General features: G+C 34.0%; 1 protein-coding gene across 4 annotated transcripts in view; it reads left to right on the plus strand.

Annotated features, from left to right (window-relative positions):
- Srbd1 (S1 RNA binding domain 1) overlaps positions 1–26136 on the plus strand; it is a 280519-nt gene that overhangs the window by 100998 nt on the left and 153385 nt on the right. For all 4 annotated transcript variants that reach the window (XM_058573455.1, XM_058573456.1, XM_058573458.1 and 1 more), the window contains one exon: positions 168–275. In XM_058573455.1, the coding sequence (XP_058429438.1) occupies positions 168–275 (108 nt within the window). The remainder of the gene's footprint in view (positions 1–167; positions 276–26136) is intronic.

The following is a 26136-nucleotide window of genomic DNA, read 5'->3' on the forward strand; positions in this document are numbered from 1 at the left end:
TTAAACTGCATGTCTATTTTTCTTTGAAACAATGGAGAGGTTGCTTGGATATATGAGAGAATAAGAGCAGTGTAGAATAGTATTTGTGCATTCTGTACATTTTCTCTGGTTGATTTCAGAGCATGCCTTGAACTCATCCAGTTTCTCATTCTGTTTCTGCCTTGAAGCTGCAGCACAGTGGTGATTGGAAATGGAACCGCCTGCCGGGAAACCGAAGCTTACTTTGCTGACCTGATAATGAAAAATTACTTTGCACCACTGGATGTTGTTTACTGGTAAGGATGTTAGGAATATTTGTTTTCTTGGAGAGCCATGGGAGCTTCTAAAGTTCCTTTTGTGATGAATTCTCCTTTCTCTTTTTTAAGATACATGTCTTATTTGTCCTCCTTTCCCAACCCACCTCTTGTTGTTCATGAGAGTTTTGTAGAATTATGTGAAGTGTCTGTCCCTTGGAGAAATTTAGGACAGGAATGACTAGAGCAGGATGGGTCCTGAATCCTCTCACAGAAGCAGCATATTAGGGCTCACCTAATGTGATTTTCCAGGTGTGCATGGTATGTGTGTTTGTGTTGGGGGTTAGCAGTTACAGATTGTACGTAACTTTGCCTGCCTTCTCCCAAATATTTTAATGAATCATTGCCCTTCGGAACTGAGAGCCAAGGTAAGGATATGAGTTAAAAAGAATTTTTGATGTTCCTTTCTCATTTGTCTTCCTGGTTACAAGATTTCTTTACATATAGGCATACATATAACTTATGGATGGTTGTGGATCAGTTTGACTCAGTTTCTTTTAGGACTTTCTGGTAGTCCTGTTTTCATTTTCTGTCGTTTTCCCTTTGGACCTCAAATAGCCAAGATTACCCATTTCAAACTGTAGTGGAATGAATAGGTTTATTTCTAAGAAAGAGGGTAGAAATAGTGGTGGGTATTTAGGGGAAAAGTACTCAAGAGCCATTTCCCACTGCTTAATGAGAAATCTAATAACTATGATTGTCAGATAATAAATAGGGGATTTGTAGGATGAATAATGCAAAATAAATAATTAAACCTACAAAAGGAAGAACTCTAGGATTCATTTAGTAGGCTAGAAAATATGGGACAGATATTTAGTGTAATATTCCAAGTGCTTAGAGTGTATGTAATCAAATTAAGTCAGGAAAACAAAGTCAGGGTACCCAAAGAGAACTAGGGGAACATTAGGGACAAACTGTAGGTTCCATAGAGCATGGTTCAGGAAAGGTATAGATTGAAAAGTTCACCTTAGCTTTTTTCCTTCTCTCTCTTGTGTTACTCAAGTTGGCCTGGGTAATATTGTGGGTCTTCCTATTCTGAAACTGAAAAAATGTACTTAGTACTTAGTCCCTTTGAGAACCTAAAATAAGCACCCGATATAGCTGATTCTGTTAGTTTTTTTTTTTTCCCCACAGCCAACTTTGATTTCTTTTTCACTTGTTACGTTCATTTGATGTAAATATCTTGGGTACATTTGTAGTGATTATAAATACAACTCTCAAATCATAAAAAACTTTAAATAATAAAAACGTTCTGAATTGCATGTGAATATTTTGAGGAAGGGTACTGGGGATTAAATCTAGGCCCCTGCATATGTAAGGCAAGTGCTCTACCACTGAGCTATATCCCTAGCCCTCATCTGATATTTAGATAGTGTATAGTACTAGAAAGGGTGAGCCATGGAAAGACAAATCTGGATTCCCTTTTTGTTTTCATCATTTACTAGTTATGCAAGGTTAGAATAGTTTTTCAGTTTAGCTTCACATTTCCCTTCATCTTTAAAATGGGAAAACGAGCTGGGCATGTGTCATATGTCAATAATCCCAGTGACTTGGGAGGCTGAGGCAGGAGTATCATAAGTTTAGGTCAGCCTGGACAATTTAGTGAGCCTATCTCAAAATAAAAAGTAAAAAAGGCAGGGAGTGTAGCTCAGTGGAGTGCTTGCCTAGTCTGCATGAGACCTTGGTTTAATCCCCAGTAGTACAAAAAACAAAAAGCAAACAAACAAATGAGAATTTACAGTGACTGCTTTAGGAAAATCAGCTATTCAACTTCATTTTATTATTTCCCAGTCCCAAGTGCCTATTTGAAGATACCATGTTTTCTCATCTAACACTTTGAGGTTATATTGAAATTGAAATCTCCATGCTTTCTCAGGTAGTCATTTTTTGGTACCTTCTAAACAAATAAGCTGATGTACATTCTTATATTCCTTTCACTCATCCTGAAAAACCTTTCCCAGTGATATATACTAACACATTTCCTCTGACCTCTTCCTTCTAACACTTTCACCTTGACTTGCTGCAGTAGGTTAGCACATACTATAATCCCAAGTTAACATTTCTATCATGACCCATGTATCCACCTTTTCTATCATCTGTTTCTCTCCCTACTCTTAAAATACCTTACATATTATGGGGGAAGTCATGCAAAGCTTCAAATCAAGTTGCAGAACGTAATATAGGCTTAGTTAATCAGACAGGTTTAAAAGTTGGAAGTATTCTTGAAAAATTGTACTATTTTTTGTATCATTTAAAGTGTATTGATGGAATGATTTGCCATTTTCAGTCTCCTGCCAGATTGCAGGCACTCAATTTACTAATATCCTAATATTTGTTTCTATTAATGTTAAATTACTATACTTAATTATGTTTTAATCTTTTATTCCCATTTTTTCTTTTATAAAGAATAGGGATTTTTTTTGGGTGTGTGTAAGTAACAATAGTGAAATTTATTGAAATGTAGAAATGGCTTAGCTGCTTAGAGACATTTGTGTTCATAGGTATTGTGTCCATTGTCTCCTTCACTGAAGCCTTCTCAGATCAAAGGACCATATTTATCTCTATCTCCTTTACATTAAGAATATTACTTAAGTGTCTATCTTGGCAAATATTAATTTTATAAGTATTTATTCATATTATCCATTTAACTTTTTAGTTAGATGTGTCTTCTTAAGACTATTGACTGGAATTATTATAAGTTGAGTATAATTTACCTGAAATGCTTGGGATAAGAAGTGTTTGTAATTGTTTTGGATTTTAGAGTATTTGTATGTACATAATGGGATATCCTGGGGATGGGACCCAAGTTTAAACACAAAAATTTATTTATGTTGCATATACACCTTATATATATGGCTTGAAGATAATTTCATACACTATTTATGGTGTACCCATGTTTTGACTGTTCTGTCACATAAGGTCAGGTGTGGAATTTTCCACTCTGGTCTAATGTCCGTACTCAGAAAGTTTCAGATTTCGGCACATTTCAGATTTTAGGTTTTTGAATTAGGGGTGCTCAACTTTTATATGCACAAAGTATAGAAATTTCTGTTCTGCATAATGCTCTAGTAATTCTGACTTTATGCTCTATTTTTTCATTGATAAGAAAATTTGCAATTGACAATTATAGACTTATAGTTTCCCCCAAATAAATGATGATTTGGAAATAAGATAATTATATGGTTAGAGTTGTTATTTAATGAACTATGAAAGAACTGAAAATAATATTTAATCTCTGTATCTTGTATTTCAAACTTTGATTAAAAGATTAGGCCAAATGTTGCTTAGAATCACAGCATGTTGTGTATTTTGGACTATCACAGATATACATGAGGCCACTTAAAACTTGGGATCAGAAAATGGAAGAGAACATTTTGTGTTGTTTTTGACTTTAAGTTTAATGTTTCTACTCTGAAAGCTGCAACATATAGATGGATTTGAGTAGGCAAATATAGGAAGCAAGAAAATATAAATTATTTTTGCTTTCTAATGATCTTTCTCATTAGAACAGTGAAAAAATTTGAAAATAGATTGAACTGAGAAGGTGTGGTATGTAACAAAAGAATGAGAGAAAAAAAAGAAGGAATGGTATTATATAGAGGGCTGGGAATGTGTTTTCAGAGGTTACTATATACATGGGGCCTAGTGAGTGAAGGCCATGGCCTTAATCAGATCATATTAGGCAAAAAGGCCTGATGCTGGACACTTGTGAAGCACACATTGAAGCCTATTCTGGTGCAATACCAACCTCTAATAAAAGAAATTGGTATTGCTTTAATTTAAGGAATATAGCTTTGTTGCTTGAGATAAATTGATATACCCACCAGAGTTTCTAGCTGAATTACAGGGAATTTGATTGAGCCTTAAAGGATAACTCACTTGTTATCTTGATAGCAAAGCCAGTGAAAATTTTTTGCCTTAAAATTTTAAAAGTCAACTTTTTTTCTTTAAAGGTATTACAAATATGTTATGTACATTAATTAGAAAATACAGATATATGGTAAAATTTCCTATTTCCTAAATTGCTTGGACTATATTTCTGGATATATATGTGTGTGTGTGTGTGTGTGTGAAGAAAATCTTTTATATATTTATATATTTATATATTTATATATATTTATTGTTTTCCCATGCCAACAAACACACTCTGCTTCATCTTTTAAAGTTTACTAGATAACATTCTTGTGTAGTTGAGTCTTATTTAGTCATGCCTTATTCAAAAGCTTGCTTTTTCTAGTCATTACCATTATAAGCTAAGCTAAAGTAAATGTTCTTATGCTAGATATTTGCATGTGCCATATTTTCTTTAAAATACATTCTGGGAATTAGAGTATGAGTTTAAAGGAACACCTTATCTCTTCTCCTACCTGAAAAATGCTGAAATACCAAACCTAGAATACTTAGGTTGTTTCTATACTACATTTCTCCTTTCAATATGTTAACCACTTCAGGATTCTGTTATTTAGAAACTTATATTGCTTTTATATATATAAAGGTCTACACAGAAAGGGAAGAAAATAAAGCATTTTTTGGGGGGAACGGGGATACCAGGGATTGAACTCAGGGGCACTTGACCACTGAACCAAATCCCCAGCCCTATTTTGTATTTTATTTAGAGACAGGATCTCACTGAGTTGCTTAGCACTTCACTTTTGCTGAGGCTGGTTTTGAACTTTTGATCCTCCTGTCTTAGCCTCTTGAGCTGCTGAGATTATGGGCGAGAAACATTTTTTTAATTGTCAAATACATCAAAATATACCAAAGACTATATAAGTTCTATACAATTTAAAAAGAACAAAGTAAACATTCTTATTTCCAGCTTTGAAACCCTTTATTAGCTTCTTCTTTGGATTGTCTTTTGCTGCCTATCCTCTTTCTACACCCCATGTACTTGCTTGTTTTTGTCAACTTCCTTGCTATGTCCAAAAGACCTGCTAAGAACAAGGTAGAGGAGGAGGAAAAGTTTATTTGATTCACAATTTCAAATGTCTCAATCCATAAATGCCAACTCTATTGTTCTGGCTGGAGGTGAGGCAGAACATCTTGGTGAAAAGGTATCGTGGAGAAAAGCAATTCAGGACATGGCACTAGGAAGCAAAGAGCTCCACTTACAAACTATATACCCCAATGGCACACCCCCAGTGACCCACTCTCTAGCCACACCCTGCCTGCCTACAGTTACTACCCAGTTAATCTATTCAGCTGGGTCAACGCATTGATTAGGTCAAATCTCTCATAACCTAATCATTCACCTCTAAATTTTCTTGCACTGCTAACACATGAACTTTTGAGCGACACCTCATATCTAAACCATGAAGCTGCTATTTTGAATTTTATGTGAATTATTGCTTATTTAAGAAAATTAATTCTAATTATGCATGTTTAAGTCTTTGGAAATACAGTGCTATATTGTCTTCCAAAATGATTTCTAGTTGATACTCTTAGCAATAAATCTCTGATTCCATTGTTTTGTGACATTGGCTATTAAACACTGTGTCTATTTTGGTATTTTTGTTTTGATTTTCATAGACTTGAGTTGATTTTCATATAATTAATTATATGACCTTATGTAGGTATGATACGTAAGCTTGTTGTAATAGTTTCTTTATCCATAAAATAGGATAATAATAGTTCCCATCTTAAAAAATTGTTTTGAAGGTTAAGTGAGTTAATATATGGAATGTGCTTAGAATAGCACCTGGTACATACTTGCCATTATTATTAGTGAGGTCAGTGGACATTTATATTTCAATTGTTCATTGGCTGTTTGGGGGTAATCAGGGATAGCTTATTTATGTCCTTTGTTCATTTCTTCTCCCTATTCCAGGTTTTCATTTCATTCAATGATTTGGGAAGTCTTTCTATTATTAATTATTAATCTGTCATGATTTTTTCAAATTATGGAAAAATTTTCCCCATTTTTGTTTATAATTTGATCTCTTTATATACAGAAGTTTAAATTTTCTCAGATTTATCTTTTTATTTTTGAGTTTTGTATTATGTTTGAGTCTAGAATATTAAAAAGTATTGTATAGTAATGTTGAATATATGAATCTCGCATATGTCCAGGAATATCAATTTTTTAAAAAAATGCAGACTTCTCAGGCTTTTATTTTCCTAACTTTTCTTTAATTCTTTTTCTTTGTGAAGCCACAGAATTACTTATATAGCTGCTTCAAAGTTTGATTCTGTAAGAAATTAAAAATTGACTAAAGAACCTTAGTTTAGATAACAGAAGTAGAGACTAGAAGAAACTTAAATAACCTGAGAAAAGTTTTGAAAAACAAAGGATGGATGCTGCTTTTCCCACCCCTTTGTTTTTAAGGTGTCCTCATTCACCCAGCTGTTGTATTTTGTGAGCCGCAGAGCCTCCTGGCTTCTCCCCTTTCTTCACCTCCCCTCCTTTACTTTTCCATTTCCTTTCTCTTCCTTTCTTTCCACTTCCTTTTCTTCCTTAATTCTTTTGTTTGTTTGTACGTAGTTTAGTCATCTCCTGTTGTTTGGCCAGCAGGGTTATTTCCAATCTCTGGTTCTAAAACTAGTGGTACAAACCAACAAACCACAATTTTAATATTTATTTACAGGCATATTTAGTATGATATTTGTTATGAGCTGAGGAAGAAGGGCATTTCTGTTTTTAAATTTATCATTGATACTCAATAGTAAGAGTATTTATATATTGATAAGAAAATGAAGTGTTTTTTTTTGCCATCAAGTAGCATTTTATATTGCTTTTATTCCATTTGTAATATATTGGAATTGTTAAATGTATGAGGTGATGTCTTTTAGATCTTCAAAATTTTAGCCATTACTCTTCAAACATTGTCTCATTCTCTCTGTGTTCTTATTCAGAAATTTTAACTATATGCATATTTAGCCTTCTCACTCCATTCTCCATGGCTTTTAACCTCTCTTTTTCATTTTCTATCTCTTGTCTATCTGGGCTGCTTTGTGGTTGATTTCTTCAGGTCTTTCTTCCTAGTTCACTAGTTTTTTCTTTAGCTTTATTTATTCATGTGTTGGTGGGCATTGGGGTCATTGCCAGTGTTTGTCTATTACAAATAAAGGAGCATGAACTTTTTTTTAAACAAGCCTGTGAGCATATGCTTTCATTCTCTTAGATAAACAAACATGTGGAAAGGGTATATTGTATGGTAGGTATGAGATTAGCTAAAGAAACTGCCAAATTATTTACCAAGGTAGTTGTACCATTTTGCATTCCTACCAATGATGTATCAGAGTTCTGGTTTCTCCATATCTTCAATGGAATTATGGAATTATGGCTATTGTTTGGTATGGTCAGCCTCATTAAATTTAGCTATTTTAATGGATTTGTTGTGGTATTTCATTGTGGTTTTAATCTGCATTTTCCTAGTGATTAATGATGTTGAGCATTTTCATTTGCTTATTTGCCATTGTGCATCATCTTTTATGAAGTATCTGTTCAGATCTTCTCATTAACAAAAATTGAATTGTTTTCCTTCTTTTTATAAAATAAGAATATTTTAAAATGTATTCTGAATACAAACCCTTTCTCAGGTATATTTAAAAAAAAAATTTGGTACCAGGAATTGAACCCAGGGGAGCTTAACCACTGAGCAACATTCTCAGCTCATTTAATTTTTTTTATTTTAATACAGGATCTCACTAAGTTGCTTAGAGCTTTGCCAAGTTGCTAAGGCTGCTTTTGAACTTGCAATCATCCTCCTTAGCCTTCCTATCCTTACAGGTGTACAACACTGTGCCTGGTTTAGGCATGTTTTTAAAACATATACTGGTCTGTAGCTTTTTAGTTTTTTAAAACCAGCATTATTTGAATAGCAAATAATTTTAATTTTGATGAAATCCAACTTAGGTTTTTTAAAAATAGTTTTTGTCTCCTATTTAAGAAGTGTTTGGCAAAACCAAAGTTGCTATAATTTTCTTCTATTGTAGAAATTTTACAATTTAACTTTCATTTAATTTTTATAGGATTGACATAATTTTTAAAATTTATTTATTTTTTGTGGTGTTGGGGATTGAACCCAGGGCCTTGTGCATGCTAGGTAAGCACTCTACCAATTGAGCTATATCCCCAGCCCCATATAATTTTTAATTTCTATTTTTACCTGTAGAAATTCTATTTTGTGTGCTTGATTATTTATGGTTTTTAGTTGTTTCTTAATGTATTTTCAAGCCTGTCTTTGACTTCCTTAACCATATTAAGCATTTTGTCTTATAGTCTTGTGATAATTTTAGTCTAACACACTTGCAAATTGATTTCTGCTGTCTGTTGTTAACTTCTGATTCAGCTTTGTGGTGTTTTGTTTCCTTTTCTGTTCAGTTTTTATTGTGAACTCCTGATTTTCTTGGGAATTTTTCTATTGGAATTCATTGAGGCCTGGATTGATTGTGGGTTGCTTCAAAGAGGATTTGCATTTTTTCTGCCAGGTGCCTGTAGATGCTACCAGTATCTAGGATCACTTAAATTCTTAGTTTTCTTTTGACTGCCCAGGTAGTGTGAATTTCAGATGCAAACTACCGAGATGACTTATGGTTCTACATTCTTTCTCATCAGTGATTCTGTATACATCAGCCTGTGACAAGGTTTGAGTTAGTCTGGTTTCTTTGTTATATACCAGGGTAGGATGTAGTGAGTTTATTTCTATTTTACCCTTATACCAAAGTCTTAACTCTTTGGGGTCCCAGTTTTACATATTTGAGGGAAGGTAGAGGAATCTCTTATTACCACCTGCCTGGGGTGCATTCTAGGTTTTGTCTTCTGTTCCTCTGGTTCTGTGAAACTCCTTGAGGCCATGAAGCTAGAAAACAAAATATACTCAGTTCAGCAGATACCCTAGGCTGACAGTCAGCCTTAGAAATCCAGCTTCTCATATGTATTGTAATTTTTTTAGTTTGAGTATTTCTCTTACAAAATCCACTGATGCACCTGAGAAGATATATTTGGGATTTTTAGTTTTCAAAAATAGGTTAACCCAGGTGGATAATCTGTTTTATTACTGGAAAAAGAGGCCACTATTTGGTGTTCTATATTAAATTTAAAATTTGGTGTTTTCATAAAAGAAAATGTAATTAGTATAATTAATCACCTTTGTTTATACTTTTAGGAATTACTTGTTTCTTTCACTTATTTTCAGGTTATAAGATGTCTATTAAAAATGTGTACATGATATAGCTTATCTTATTTCTTTATCAAGTCTGTTTCATTCTGGGAAACATTGCTTTGCTATATAGGAGTTCATAGTTGGCAGAGTTAGCTTCCTCTGTCCCTCTTTTTCTTCTCTTCCCCAACTCAGTAGCTGAATTTTCTCGTCCTTCCAAGTTTCTGATCTCCTTGGAGTTGAGGAGAATATGGAAAAAAAGCATAGACTTAGGAAGTTGCAATTAGAGAAATGCAAATTAAAGCCACACCGAGATTCTGTCTCATTACAGTCTGAATGGCAATTATCAAGAATACAAGTAACTATAAATGTTGGGAGGATGTCAGGGAAAAGGTACCCTCATAGATTGCTGATAGGACTGCAAATTGGTGCAACCACTCTGGAAGGCAGTATGGAGATTCCTCAGAAAACATGGAACGACATCACTGTTGGATCCAGTTATCCCACTTCTCGGCATATTCCCAAATGTCTTAAAATCTGCATTCCACAGTGACACAGCCAAATCAGTGTTCATGGCAACTCAGTTCACAATAGCCAAGCCTATGGAACCAACCTAGATGTCCTTCAATAGATGAATGGATAAAGAAAATGTGATATCTGTATATACACACACACACACACACACATACACACATACACAGAGTCAAATATTACTCAGCCATAAAGAAGAATGAAATTATGGCATTTGCTGGTAAATGGATGGAACTGGAGACTCTTCATGCTAAATGAAATAAGCCAGTCCCAAAAAACCAAAGGCCAATTGTTCTCTCTGATAAATGGATGCTAATACCCAATAAGGTACAGGAGAGGGAAGAATAAAAGTTCATTGGATTAAACAAAAGGGAATGAAGAGAAGAGAGATGGGATGGAAATGGGAAAGACAGTAGAAAGAATTGGACATAACTTTTCTGTGTTCATACATGAGTAACAACAATCAGTGTAATTCCAAAAATAAATAAATAAACAAAGGATTTATAATAAGAAAAATAAAAATAAAAGAAAGTTGGAACAGTAGTCACAGCTGAGGATAAAAATTATATAGCTTTCATTCTCTGGCAATTTAATTTTTTTTTTAAGTATGCTCAAAAGCTGCTAGGGTCCTCTTGGGGCTGATTCTTTCATGAGACATTTTAAAGAATTTTTCTTCAAAATTTGTTTTCTTAGTTTCTCCAATTAGTAGGCTATGACATGGGAGTTATTCTTTGCAGTGTACCAGTTGTGGCTGTCTTTCTCCAGAATAAAAAAATAAATAATTCACTATATCTAGGTTATGTTACTACTCAGTCCTCTTGTACAGAATCTCTGTTTCCTTCCGTATATATATATACACATACATACATATATATATGTATATATATAGAGAGAGGGTACTGGGATTGAACTCAGGGGCACTCAGCCACTGAGCTACATCCCCCAGCCCTGTTTTGTATTTTATTTAGAGACAAGGTCTCACTGAGTTGCTTATCACCTCATTGTTCTTTTTTTTTATGTATTATTTTTGTTTAATTGATTTTATTTTTTTTAAATACATGACAGCGGAATGCATTACAATTCTTATTATACATATATACCACAATTTTTCATATTTCTATTTGTATATAAAGTAGGTTGACACCAAATTCATGTCTTCATACATGTACTTTGGATAATAATGTCCATCACATTCCACCATCCTTGCTAATTCCCTGCCTTCTCCCTTCCCCTCCCACTCCTCTTCCCTATCTAGAATTTTCATCTATTCCTCCCATGCTCCCCCTCCCTACCCCACTATGAGTCAGCCTCCTTATATCAGAGAAAACATCCAGCATTTGATTTTTGGTTAACTTCACTTAGTATTATCTTCTCCAACGCCATCCATTTACCTTCAAATGCCATGATTTTATTCTCTTTTATTGCTGAGTAAAATTCCATTGTATATATGTGCCACATTTTTTTTTATCCATTCATCCACTGAAGGGCATCTAGGTTGACTCCACTGTTTAGCTATTATGAATTAGCACCTCATTGTTATTGAGGCTGGCTTTGAATCCTGTCTCAACCTCCCCAGCTGCTGGGATTTCAGGCCTGTGCCACAACACCTGACTCTTCCTTTGATTTCCATGAGATTTGCCCCCTCCTCTCTTTTCCTTTTTCCTTTGCAGCTTCCATATATGATAGAGAACATATGACCTTGACCTTCTCTTTCGCTTAACTGATAAGTCTCTAGTACCATCCATTTTTGGAAATGACATTATTTTATTTTTCTTTATGGCTGAGTTTAAAATCCCCATTGTGTATAATGTACACATTTTCTTTATCCATTCATCCACTGATGGATACCTAGGCTGGTTCCATAGTTTGGTTATTGTGAATTGTGATGCTATAAACATGCATGTGCATATATCACTGTAGTATGATGACTTTAATTCTTTAGGATAAATACTGAGAAGTGATACAGCTGGACCATATGATGGTTTCATGCGTAGTCTTTGAGGAACCTCCTCACTGATTCCCATAGTGGTTGTACTGATTTACAGTTCAACCAACAGTGTAAAAGTATTCCTTCTTCTCCACATCCTCTCTAGCATTTATTATTATTTGTATTCTTGATGACTACCATTCTGGGTTAAGATAAAATGTCAGTGTAATTTTGTTTTGTGTTTGCCTAATTTTTAGTGGTGTGGAACTTTTTTTTTTCATGTATTTATTGGCCATTTTTGTGTCTTCTTTTGAGAAGTATTTGTTTAATTTATTTGCCCATTTATTAATGGGTTATTTGACTTTAAGTTATAATTTTTGGGTTCCTTTTATATTATAGATATTAATCGTCTGTCAGAAGAGTAGGTACCCAAAGATTTTCTTCATTCTGTGGATTCTTTCTCCAATTCCTAATTGTTTCCTTTCTTGTGTTGAACTTGGCATTGTTTCCTGACCTTTAGAGTTCCTATTGAGAATGTTGCATCTGCCTATATGCTGGAGTGTTGATTCTAGGTGTTGCATGGTTTCTGTTCTAATTCATAGGTATTTGATCCATTTTGAGTTGATTTTTGTGTAGGGTGAGAAATAAGGGTCTACATTCATTCTTCTACACATGGAAAACCAGTTTTTCCAGCACCATTTGTTAAAAAGGCTAGATCTCTTTAAAGCCTACCATGTATCTACTCCTATAGGCTCATTCAGTTCAGGCATCCTTGCCTACTCTCAAAGAGGGATCAATAACCTATTTTCATCTCAGTTTTGTTCCCTTTTTAATTCTCTCCCTCTTCTTGTGCTTGCACCGTTCTGTTTATTATCATCTTCCCTTCCCCCTTTATACTTCTTCTGTGTTCTTAGAAGTAGCTCTTGTTGTTCATCTCTCTCTCTCTCTCTCTCTCTCTCTCTCTCTCTCTGTTTGAACCCAGAGACATTCTACCACTGAGATATATCCCTAGCTCTTTTAAAAAATATTTATTTATTTATTTGTTCTAATCAGTTATACACAAAAGCAGTGTGTTCTTTGATTCATTGTATACAAATGGAGCATAATTTTTTACTTCTTTGTACATGAAGTAGGGTCACACCATTCGTGTAATCATATATGTAACTAGGGTAATGATGTCCATCTCATTTCACCATCTTTCCTATCCCCATGCCCCTTCCTCTCCCCTTTGCCCAATCCAAACCCCAACTCTTTATTTTATTTTGAAACAAGTTCTAAGCTGCTAAGGCCAGCTTTAAACTTGTGATCCTGTCTCAGCTTCCGGAGTTGTTAGAATTACAACAATTATAGGAGTTGTGCCACTGCATGGGGCTCGCTGCTTATTCTCCAAGGCATGTTTAGCTTCCAGTATTTCAGGGAGTGTTGATGAAACTCACATAGTGGTCCCAGTGAAGTTTCTCTAAGTTTGCATGTGATGGATGGGATATTCTTCCCCAAGAAGTGTTGGCCATGTATGTTCCCCATTGTGATGGCACAGCAGGAGGAATACACAGCATTCCAGCCATCTTCCTTGAAATATTTTCTCTTGCAACTTTTTTAATTCCCTCTATTCACTTTTCCTAAACATATTCCCATTTTACAGGACAAAGGTGGGTGGTTGCTAATGTTGGTAAAACAGGCCTTTGGGACTTTTGCCAAAATAAAACATCTCATTACATGTGCTTTCATGAAATCAGCAGTTTACTCAGCAAGCAAATGTTGGGCAGGCTTAGTACTATTTGCTGGGAATAGGAGCAGTGAACCAAAGTCCCTGCCAACTTGAAACTCTCATACTAGTGGGGGAATATAGACAAAAAGATAAATGTGAGTGTAAAATGATAAATGTGTGAGCATTTATATACTGTATGAATTAGTGATAAGTCCTAAATAGAGAATTAAAAGCACAAGGGGTAGGGATAGAGAGTAAGAAGTATAATTTAGGTAGATATAGTATAGTAGATATTCTCATCTCTCAGTGATAGGAATTCTGTTTGTGTGGTGTGGTATATCAGATTTGTTTTAAGAAAGCCATCCAGGCTGAAGTAAAGTATGAAAAAATGTTCGTATCTATCCATATTGTGCAGATTTTTATCCCCCTTATTCTCATGTCATATGAGCTCTGTAGAGCCATGTTTTTATATATAGGTTGCAACTCATTGGTGAAAGGTGAAATCAATTTAGTGAGTTTCAGCCAGTATTTTTTTAAGAAGTGAAATAAATAAAAAAATAATATAGGATATACTTCATGTAGAAGACTGAATATTATCTCATGAATATTTGTGTGAGCTGCAGATATATATGTTGTATACCAGGTTGTGATGTGAAGTGTGTTTGTTATTGTCACTGGTGATCAGAAAAGTTTGAGAAATGTTGTATGAAAGCCAGTAAACTTTTATCCTTTTAAAAGATTTTAAACCTTGAAAAATGCAAAGTTAAGAGAGAAGATTAGCCTGTGAGAGTCTCTAATAAGAAGGTAGAAAACTCTTAGAAATATAATTCAGACTACCTTATAAAATTCAAAAGATCCTTTTAAGGAAAGAAAATAGGTAATCGTTTACAGAACACTTTTAGATATGTAAGCTTGACTAATGTGCTTTGCCAGTAAAATCATGAACCTTGATCCTTTCCAAATTCTCTGGCAGAAGTTAAATTAATGGAATTTTAAAAATTAAGACTCTTCATGATAAAACTTTCATAACACTTTGGTTATTAACATAGGCTAATAAGTTTTATTTTTAATTTTATTACAAGGAAAGGGCTTCTTGTAAGCCAGTTCAGAGATGCACCCTTACTAACAAAATGTTACGGAGAAGAGAATATATAAAATAATAATATAAAACACAAACAAAATTGTTGGGTGATTGGTTTTAAAAACCAGTTATATAGCCATTAAAGTATATTGAAAAATAGTTTAACATGTTATCAAGAATGCTTTTTTCCTCTAGAAGATTGTGAATTTTCTTTTCCAAATCAAGTTTGGAAAATATTTTATATTCATACATTTTTTCTAAATTTTTGATATCTACTAGTATCTAGTATCTGATTTAGTGCTTGTATAGTTAATCATATTATTCTATATGCAGTTATTCCAGTGTGTTCTAAATAGAGCACATTGACTTCCAGGGGCTTTGCCACCAGAAAAAGATTGAGAACTAAAAGTAAACCAGTCTCTGTGTGCTGATTACAGACTTCTGGCCAAGTATGGATTTTGCAAGAACATATACAAATCTGAAAAAAAGAAAAAGTAACCAAGGTTGTGTTTAAGAGGGGACTCACTGAGCTAACAAAAATAGTACTGGAAGAATAAAACTTGGGGCCCTTTTATCTTTTATGCTAAGTATAGCATAAAAGGCTTTTAATGATTATCTTAGGGAAAAGGGATATAGAAAAGGGATCCCATTGCTTGTAGATAATCCTAACCAATTATCATAATTCCTAATGGGCCTAAGAGAAAAGTGGTATCGCTCATTTCCTGTTTTGGTTTGTGAGATAGCATGATCTTAGGGCTGGAGTGGTAGAATCAGTATCAATAAAAATAAACAAACAAAAAACCCACTAGAATATAATTAAAATAAGATGATACTAAGAAAAGTGTTTCTTATCTTTTGGCCCAGATGAAACATTTTGTGAAGGTCTGAGTGGATTTTTAATACAATTTTGATAATTGGTAATTATTTTGATAATTGATATTATTTGGTTATATAGCTTCCAAAAGGATATTGATTAGCTAATGGATTTCTGTTTGGTGTGAAGGCCCTGGAGTTACGCCACAGATACCCTATCAGTTAATATAGTAGTCAATAATTTAGTCAAGGTTTGGAGGACACTGAGGCTTTTTAGACTCAATATCTAAGAAGTTTTTTGAAAGACTTTATTTTTTGGACCTGATCTTACTCTGTGAACTCTTGAATAAATGACTTTTGTGATGCTAAGAGAATATTTTGATAGAATTTTTTTAACATTTATTTTTTAGGTGTAGACAGACACAATGCCTTTATTTTTTTTATGAGGTGCTGAGGATGGAACCCAGGTCCCCCCACCCATGCTAGGGGAGCACTCTACCGCTGAGCCACAATCCTAGCCTCTTGATAGAAATTTTGATGGGTTGATTTCTAAGGTTTTTCGAACTCTGACTCTGGATGATTCTATCAAAATAGCATGCGGCAGATTTCCCCTGCGCTGAACTATCTGGACCTTTTTTTCTTTGCTTTAGTTTAAAGAAATTCATTTTCCAACCAATCAATAAGCTTATCTGTACAACCTACGATGTATCTAGCCATGTAAAGCATATAATGTTGTGACGTTAATACTGTTTTACATGGGGGAAAGTTGTGGTTGCTGTTATTTGTCCCTCACTAGTGAGTACTTTTCCTTTGTTATATAGCAAATGTTTCTGGTAATGATGAAGGCCATTCATCAGCCCAACTTGGACAGCCCAAGTTGTTTTCTGCACGTTACTTTGATTATTATGCATAATGACAAGGTGATTTGATATTTAAATTTCTCATTTCTTTCTATAGTGATGGTTTGAGAAGATGTTGGTGACTTTCTAGAATTTTGTTGCCTGTCATGTATTGATGTTCCTCTCTATTTCTGTGATTATAAAGAACATCATGTTGATAAGGTTTCCTTGCTGAGATGTTTGTGCTATTGAATAAATTTTAAAATAAATTCATGGTCATTTTGTTGAAAGGTTAGAATATTTTAAAAAATATGTGTTTAAATAGACCATTTCAGTGGAGTACAGTGGGAAAAGAAGCATAAGGAATAAATAATTGGAGTGTGTGTGTGTGTGTGTGTGTGTGTCTTTGGTTTTAAAATAGTGTCTGGATTTGAATTCAATTTGACAGTTTTTGCTCAAAATAAAACATGTTTTGTAACCCATGTGTTTTTATGTCCCTAAGTCCAATTTAAGTATCTGCAGGAGTTATCCTAGCCCACCCTTTACAATAGCCCTTCTTGCAGGTTTTTGTTTATTGACTTAGATTAGAACTGGCCTAGAGCCCAGTGATGGTCATTTCTCATCTTAAGGTTTTGGATTACAAATCTGCTTTTATTGCCAGTTCCAATACAGATTCTTGATTGTTTTTGTTAGTTTTATTGTAGGTTCTTGCCAGAGATACAGTGTAGTATAACCAAAACAGATGTTCTGTTTAGACAAGTGTATTTGCTCTAACAGAATCTAAAATGTAAATTAAACAACAAAGTGTTCAGCATTAATGTAATACTTGATGAACTTTGAGATTTTACATGATTTTGATAACTTGTAGAAATGAAAGAAACAATGCCTTACCTCAGCAGTTTAACATTTTTTTCTGTGCTAGTTTCAGTTTGGGTGTGTATAATTTTATACTCCTCATTACTTCTCCAAGTTGGTATTTTATTGTGATTTGGAGAATAGCATAGAGTTCACCAATTTTTTATATCTAGTTTTGTTATTTCCAAAAGTACATATATAAGATGGGCAGTATTTTCTGCCATATAGACATCAACTAAGTCTAAAAGATAGTTTTTAGAATTCTTGTAAGTAAGTGAAATAATTGTATATGTGCCTTTCCATTAATGGTGTTCTTGGTAAAATTTAGAAACGATAGTATAGGGTTGTGAAGTCCATCTTTTGGGACTTTTAGTAATCATCTCTGTGTCATAAACACAGACATGTAGTGTATATAAGACAAATGTATTAATATTAAGTAATTTTAGTTCTTTTTTTAAAAAATCATAGTTCCTCGAGTAAATTAGATGTGTAAGAGATAGGAGTACAATTGGTTAATAATGGAGCCATTTTTACTTTAAGATGATTAACTTTTTTAAAAAAATGTTTTTTTTAGTTGTAGATGAACACAATACCTTTATTTTATTTATTTTTATGTGGTGCTGAAGGTTGAACCCAGTGCATCACAAATGCTAGGCAAGTGCTCTACCATTGCACACCCAGCCTGAGATGATTCACTCTTCAGCCTATTTTCATTCATGTTTTCAGCTTTTTCATGGCATCAAACAGCTTACTATTTTCCCTCACCTTTGGCCAATACTTTTAAAAGGAAGTACTCAATTGATCATTGAGGAACATTTAAAATGTTTCTTATTTTTACGGTTTGGGTTGCGGAGAATTACTAGGATGTCTTTCTCTCATTTCAGTTTTCAGTGGAAAAATTCAAAATTGCTGGAATCCTTTGCTAAGTGCCTTTTCATGTGGTTATATAGGACTTGGAGATTCAAGGCAAGACAAGATAGTTGAAAATATGAGTTCTTGAATCTACCTAATTTGTGTTTTTGGCCCAGGGTTGGGCAAGGAGGCTTTGGATTCTAATGTATTTTGTGTGGCTAATTCTTTGTATTATGCTCTCCTACCTTATTGAAATATACCACTTTCAAGTTCTCCACATCCGTACATTTCTAAGGTTACACCCAGCTTAATTCCCATTACTTTTCCGCTTCATAGCACTTGCATTTTGAAGGAAAACCCTAATGTGTGGGTTCACATTATGATAATGAGGCTTCAGGGTGTGGGGGATTTAAGATGTCTCAGGTCTAGTTGCAGAATAAAGTTCAGAAGCACTTGTAAAACTTGTCTGATTGGTAGATCGAGGTGCTTTTATTTATTCACTACTCATGCAGCATTAATCCGTATTTCATCAAGTACCTCAGTGCTGTAATTCTAGATGTGACCCTGGGTCTTGATTTACTTTAGCTCCGTTTTCTTTATTAATGTGCCATGAAAGAGGTACATGAAAGATAGCTAACATCAAAGTACCTTTTAAAGTAAAATGGTTGATAGGAGTTCCCTGGTATTTAACATTGTCTGTCAAATGTTTCAGCTGGTTGGCTTCCTTTTACAAGCTATTGCTTGTTGCTGCACTAAAAGAAATTTAAAGCCCTTGTTTCAAGTTTTGAGGGGTGGTGGGTGGGGGATGGTAGTAATGGTGCCGATGGCCGTGGTGGTGGTGGAGTGGCATTTGTGAGCCAGGGAAGAGAGGTTAAGAACATACTCTTTTTCATCTCTGCTCCCAATATTGTTTTCATATATTTCTGTGGGTTGGGAGTCTTTAGTCCAATACAATGCTTATGATTAGAAAGAGGCACTTATTTCTATCAGGAGATTGAAGAAGATGGCCAAAGAAAATCTTCAAACCTCTGTGAAAGAAAGAATAAAAGACCATGTTAGTATCTGATTCAGAGATTGTTTGAATAATTAAAGTTCACAGCCTGTTTATTCTTTACTGAGTCATATGAGAAAAAGCTGTTAAATGTAGTAATGTGGGAAACTGAGTCTGAAGAAAGAATGAAGGAAACAGAACTCAGAGAATGCTTGCCATATGTATTGTAGAATATTTATTTTTCCATAAACACATCTTTTAGAGGGTGCTGTCTCTGTTCTGGGCTGGGAGACAAACTTCTTGTAGCTAAGGTTTGAAACTAATTCCTTTTTTGTTTTACAAATATTAGTTGGCTGTTTTTCATTATTCAAGAAAAAAATCATTTAAAAGCCTTTTACTTTTTAGATTCTCAGCAGGGTTATCTCTGGATCTATTCCTAGCATTCTTTTTTTATCATAGAACCTTATTGATCTGAATAGTGAAGAATAGAAATTATGGAATGTTTTAGAAATTGAAATTTACTTGCCTTCAAGTTTGACTAACATAAATTTGATGCAGAGGTCTTCAAAAGTCTATTATCATAAAAATTCCTCTGTAAATAGCATTTGTCAATGTGTATTTGTATAGCATTAAAATACTGAAAACAGTATACTTTCTTGATATTCTTTAATTTGTGTATAGTTTCCTGTGTGCCTTTTTATTCATATATGTTGTGAAAATAATTTTCAGCTTGGTCCTGGTCATAACAGTTTATTGAATTTAAGAAATCAGTACTACAGCTGGCAGAGGATCTTGATAATGGCCTTTTCTTTTCAAGGAAGGCAGATGATTTGAGAGATTATAACTGTCAATATAGAATGAGTGACAGAAGTCTTCTGGGTTTTTTGAAGAAAGATTGTCTAGTATGTGTGAGGAGTGAAAAGTGTAAGCAGTTTATTTGAATCTGTGCTTAAATAAGGAAAGTAGGGGAAAGAGATACTTTTTGCTCATTTGCTGATACAGGCAATGTAGAACTTTTGCTCCTATTACCATATACCATATATGGTCACCCCTTGCATTTGGATCTCTGGAGTTGAGAGATTGATGGCTGTTCCTCTGGCCCCTTCACAGTGTCTTCTTGTACATCTAGGATACATTCCTTTAGTAATTTGGAATACTATCATAATCATAGGGAATTGGTAGACAATGAAGCAATACTGCTTAGAGTCTTCAAGATCTTGTTTTTTTTTTTTTCCCCCAGCACTTTAACTTGTCTGAGATACAATTGCAGAGTCTTTTGATGGACTTGTTACTTGTGTTTTTTATTGTATTTTATTTTTTGAAGATTTTGGTATTTTGTGTATCCCACCTTGTTTAGGCTTATTGTAGTTATAACACATAAATTTGTCTTAGTATTATATATGTTATTGTTCAAACATATTAATTAAAAGTTAGTCTCAAGTTTGATTGATGAGGGTCATCATCGCCCAAGATCCTTAACTGATACTTATTAGTTACTTCATGACAACTTGAACTTGCAAATGAATTACCAGCTTAACAGTTGATGGGTTTATTTTTGACTGGGTTTTATGTCTACTCAGTTACCCCCTTTACTTAAGATTCATAATGTTTTTCAAAGCATTTTTTATTTTTTATTATACCTTTTTTTATTAATATAAGGACTATAAGGGACCATAAAAGAAGTTTGATAGTCCACCCTACTATCTTATAATAGGTTTGAGTTAGATGATTCCATTGTTTAAAACCATGTTACCACCATCACTGACATTGTCATGTTTTGCTTCCTGTTTTTAAGTTTCTCTCAGCAATATATTTGGAATATTTCTGGCTCAGAATTAAGATGTTGGTTTTGCCAAAACTGTGGGATACAGATACAAAGATGCCTCTGTAATATCTTCAGTAATGAGTAATACTTTGAGGATGACCAATAGTGTTCAGAGTATATGCTCTAATTTCTAGTATTCGATGATTTTCTTTCAAGGTCCTAGGCTTATTTTAAATTAAAATCTACTGATTATACAGGAGGAACCTAGGTGCTTATTTTCTTTATCTCCTCCTCCTTTGGGGGCTGGTCCTCTACTTCTTAAGCCCTTTGGGAGATTCTACATCTGGATCTCAGTAGAAGATACTACTTTTAGGGAGTTTAGATTTCAGTGGCAAAAAGAATACCTAAAATTTCTATCATGAGATCAGTCTTTTTTTTTTTTTTTTTTTTTTTTCTATTTTAAGTTATTTTTGTTAGGTGCAGAAAGACTGGAAGGATATTAGGGACGTGTGCTCTATTTTCAGATTTGGGAATTGACTTTTTTTTTTTTTCCTCATTCATGGATTTTAGCAGGAAAGTGTGAAGAGTAAAGAAAGTAGACTTACGGATATCTCAGGAACACACTGGGCTTTTGAAGTACCTTAGATCTTTCAGGTTTGATTTGCTTCTATTGATCTTTGTTTTTTTTTTTAACTGCCTGCCCCCCTCCAAATCTTTCTTCCAGCTACTTTTCCTTAGTGAAAAGTGACAGGTTTATGCTTAGTGGGAAAATGTAAAATGTACCTGTCTTCTTGAATTTAATATCTTGGGAGAAAGTCTTGTCTCCAAAATCTGGTGTACACACAGCATCCTTTTTTTTGTCATTACATAGAATTGAAATATTTCATTTTAAGTTTTCTCCACAGTTAAAGCCTGAGATTTTATTGTAGTATCACAGTTATTGCCATCTTCATTATCATAATTTCAGGAACCTTCTGGTTATGATAATTGCCTTCTTTTTTGACTATCAAAATTCATTTACTTGTTCATTCAACATATTTTGTTGATTACTCCAAGATTCATGAAAACATGTCCAGTAACCATTTTATGTTCAGTTCAGTGACCTTTTTTTCTAAGCCCCAGCAATTCTAGACTTCTTTTCATTTTTATATACTGGTGTTTCTCCTACCCTCTTTTGATAATCTGACTTGTAATTTTATTAACCATTCTTGCTATGTGTTCTTGCACCTCTTCCTTATTCTTAAACTTAGACAGCATTCCAGATATTTTCCTCATCCCTTTTGTCTTCTCTATATTGACTTGTTTTTCTTGATGATTTCTCTTTCACTTCTGGGGTTTCATCTTTATATATCTATGTGGGTTCTAAGTCTACATCATTAGTTTCAAGTTCTCAATAGAGACCTGGTCTTAAGTTATGTCTTATGCTAGTCTCCAGTATCCTGATGCCTCATATTCACTCAAATTTAACTCCTTGCTTTGGGCCCAGATCTTTTGTTTTTCATCGTTTGTTGATGGTCTAACAATTCTCTTGGGCATAAAACTTGTTACCTTAAATTTCTTATTCTCTCACATACTGTTCAAACTGCCATTAAGTCCTATTCAAACTGTCATTAAGTCCCGTTCAAATTGCCATTAAGTCTCTGGAATGTTTCTCCCATTTCTTTCTTCCCACCAATATTTCTTGTATGCCAGTTTTCTTTCTTGAGATGTTATGACATTCATGAACCACCCTCAACTTACTTCTTCAGTATAATCTTTTGGTACTCCCTTCTCAATCCAAGACATGGTGTCATCATTCAAACTTTCAAAATCTGAGTCTTCCTAGTTATTGTTACATTATACCTTTAATGCTATTCATTCAGGACCCATTTAATTTATAGAGGCATATATACAATCAATGGTTTACTTATTTTTTATTTATTATAAGATTTAGTGCAGTTACCATTATATCCCATATTTATTGAATATAAGCTAAAATCAATCCACTTTTAATGTTTTAGTTTTCAAGGTAGCTTTGTTTAAATCTCCTGATCTACTTTTGTATTATGTGCAGTGAAGTTTTGATTCCTGTTTTCAGTGACATCCATTTAATGCCCTTTCCTGAATACCAACTATCATTAGATCCTAATAATTCTTATGTACCAAGTAAATTGGAATATTGGTCTTTGAACATTTGTGGAATTTTTCCTACCTCTTTAGTAGTTAAGTGCTCAGGCTGTGGAGCCAGGTTTAAATTATACCTTTAATCCCTTACTACCACAGTGACTATGCTTAAGTTACCTAATCTCTCTGCATCTCTTCTTTAAAGTAGGGATAATAATAGTATCTACTTTTTAGGGTTTTTTTGAAGGTTAAATTGGGTAAGACATTAAAAATACTTAGAATAGTGTTTGACACATAGTATGCAATCAATAAATGTTAGTTGCTATTATTTTATTTTTATTTGAACTACTAAATGTACAATAATAATTATTATGATTGTTTATATTGTTTTCTTCCCTTAGAATATTCTTGCATCATCCTCTGCCTATTAAAATCTTAACCCATCCTTCAGGTCCTCAGATTATGTCCTCTATAAAATTTTCTAGTGTTTCAGGTTGGAATTCATCTTACCCTCCTTTGTATGCCCCCAAACTTCCTATGTACTTCTACTAAGTCATTTAACATATGGTATTCTTTATACTATACCTACTTGTGTCCCTGTTATTTGGAAAATCATTTACAATCAATAAGGGTGTCATTGTTTTCATCCTTTTAGAATAATACCTAGTGCCCTGCTTTGCCCAAGTTGGCACTCTGAAATTTGGATTGATCTTAAAGCTAACTGCCTGCCTTCCCTGCCTGCACATAGTGTTGCATGCGTGTGCACACACACAACCAACCCTTCAGGAAAGGCACTTCCACACGGGTTGTAGAAGAAACAAACAAATAAAAATAAATTATGTGCTTTCCAGAGTGAGACCAATATTTAAAAGTGTTTGAAAGTATATACAATAGAGGTAACTTAAAACAGTAATAATTTAATGAGTTGTGTCCCTACAACTCTAAGACATATAAAATTATCAGTTGGTATGAAGCCCTCTGTTGTTCCCTTTTCACATTTCCCGTCTCCCCTTCCACGAATAGTTACTCTCTTAAGTTCTGTGTTAATTATTCCTTCATTGTTTTACATGATGGCTCCTTTATATAAATAGAACCCTATTGCATATAGTCTTTTGAGTTGCTTTCTCCCCCAAGATTATTTTATATTTAACTGTGATTCATTTATTTGCAGTGTTACATTTTGTAATTATATATTTTTATCTTAGAGTTGATGGATATTTGAGTATTTTCAGTTTTGTCCTTTTGGGGTGACTGCTTATTTATTATGTCTAAGTAACCATTTTATTGAGGTTGTAATTCACATACTATATTCACCCCTTTGAAGTGTACAATTTAATAATTTTTAACATATTCACAGATAAGTGCAACTATTACCACTGTCAATTTAAAAACATTTCATCATCTCAGATTGAAAACTTGTGTCCTTTAGTTATCACTGCTTACTCTGCCATCCTCCATGCTCCTTCCAGCCCAGTTTTAAGCAACCACTGCTATATTTTGGGTGTGTGTTTCCCAAAGGTCTTCAGGATGGTACTATTTGGAGGCTGTCCAACCTTTAGGAGGTGGAGCCTCATGTGGGAGGTCCTTAGGTCTTTGTAGGTGTAACCTTGAAGGGGACTGTAGGATCCCTGTCTCTTCCTCTTCCTCTCTAGTTCTGTTTCCTAAGTGGTTTGTTTTTCCCTGGGTACCATCCATGATGAGCTGCCTCACCAGAGGCCCAAGCAAAGGGGCCACTTGATCAAGGACTGGAATGTCTAAAACCATGAGCCATAATGAATATTTTCTCTTTATAAGGTAATTCCCTTCAGTATTTCATTACAGTGACAGAAAGCTGAATGTTACAACCACTAATCTACTTTCTATTGCCATAGACTTTTCTGTTCTGGACAATGTCATATGAATGGAATCATATTATGTGTGGTCTTTTGTACTGACTTATTTTGCTTAGCATTATGCTTTCAAGGTTCATCCATTTCAAAGCATGTACCAGAACTTTATTTCTTTTCATGGCTGAATAATATTTAATTATGTGGATATTCTATGTTTTGTGTATTCTTTCAGTGGGCCTTTTGGTCATTTCTGTTCATTTGGCTTTTATAAATAAAATGCTGTGACCATTCATGTACAAGTTTTTGTGAATGTAGTACTCATTTCTCTTAAGTATTTCTCTAGGAGCAGAATACTGTGGCAACTCTTTAATTCCTTGAAAAACTTCAGACTGTTTTCCAGTTGGAATCAACATTTTACGTTCCCATAAGCAGTATGCAAAGGTTCTGATTTATTCACATGCTGTTATAATTTATTGACTTAATTTTTGACATCCTGTTGGGTGTGAAGTTGTATCTTATAGTGGTTCTGGTGTGCATTTCCCTCTGAGTACTGATGTTGAGCATCTTTTTATATGCTTTTTGGCCATTTGTATATATTCCTTGGATGATTTGTGTTCTTGTAGATTTAATTTTTTAATTTTAAAAAAGTGGACGGATAAAATTATAAATATTGAAGGCAAGATGACATATTGAAATATATATGCTTTGTAGAGTGACTAAATCTATCTAACTAACATTCATGACCTCACATAATTAGGATTTTTGTGGTAAGAACATTTTTTTATATTGATTCTTTCAGCATTTCTCAAGAACAGTGTGTCATTATTAACTCAAGTCACCATGTCATATAATAAACTTTTTGAACACATTCCTCCTAGCTAAAATCTTTGCTCAGTTTTTATTTAAATTGTTTTTTTAATATTGAGTTATAACTCCAAGAAGAAATCATGGGGTCACCACTTCAGTGTATAGGCACAAGCAATGACTTCCTTGATAGGACCTTTAAAACTTAGGAAATAATATCAAGAATTAATAAATGCAGTGGTTTCTGCATAACAAAGGAAACAGGGTTGTGGAGAGAGAACCCACAGAATGTGAGAAAATCCTTGCTAGCTACTCTTCTGACAGAGTATTAATATCTAGAATATATAAAGAACTCAAAAACTAACCATAAAAAATGGACAAAAAAACAATATACGGGCAAATGAAGTAAACAGACATTTCTCAAAAGAAGAAATACAAATGCCTAACGAATATATGAAAAAGTGTCAGCATCTTCAGCAGTTAGGGAAATGCAAATCAAAACTACACTGAGAATTTGTCTCACTCCAGTTAGAATGGCAGCCATTAAGAATACAAACAATAATAAATGCTGGAGAGGATGTGGGGGAAAGGGAGCAGGGAAAATGCTGAGGAATGATATTGACCAACTTACATTGTTACATTGT

This window comes from Marmota monax, unplaced genomic scaffold (assembly GCF_021218885.2).
Source record: "Marmota monax isolate L192 unplaced genomic scaffold, Marmota_monax_Labrador192_F-V1.1 WCK01_AAM20220418_F8-fsc00015, whole genome shotgun sequence".
Lineage (NCBI taxonomy): Eukaryota > Metazoa > Chordata > Mammalia > Rodentia > Sciuridae > Marmota > Marmota monax.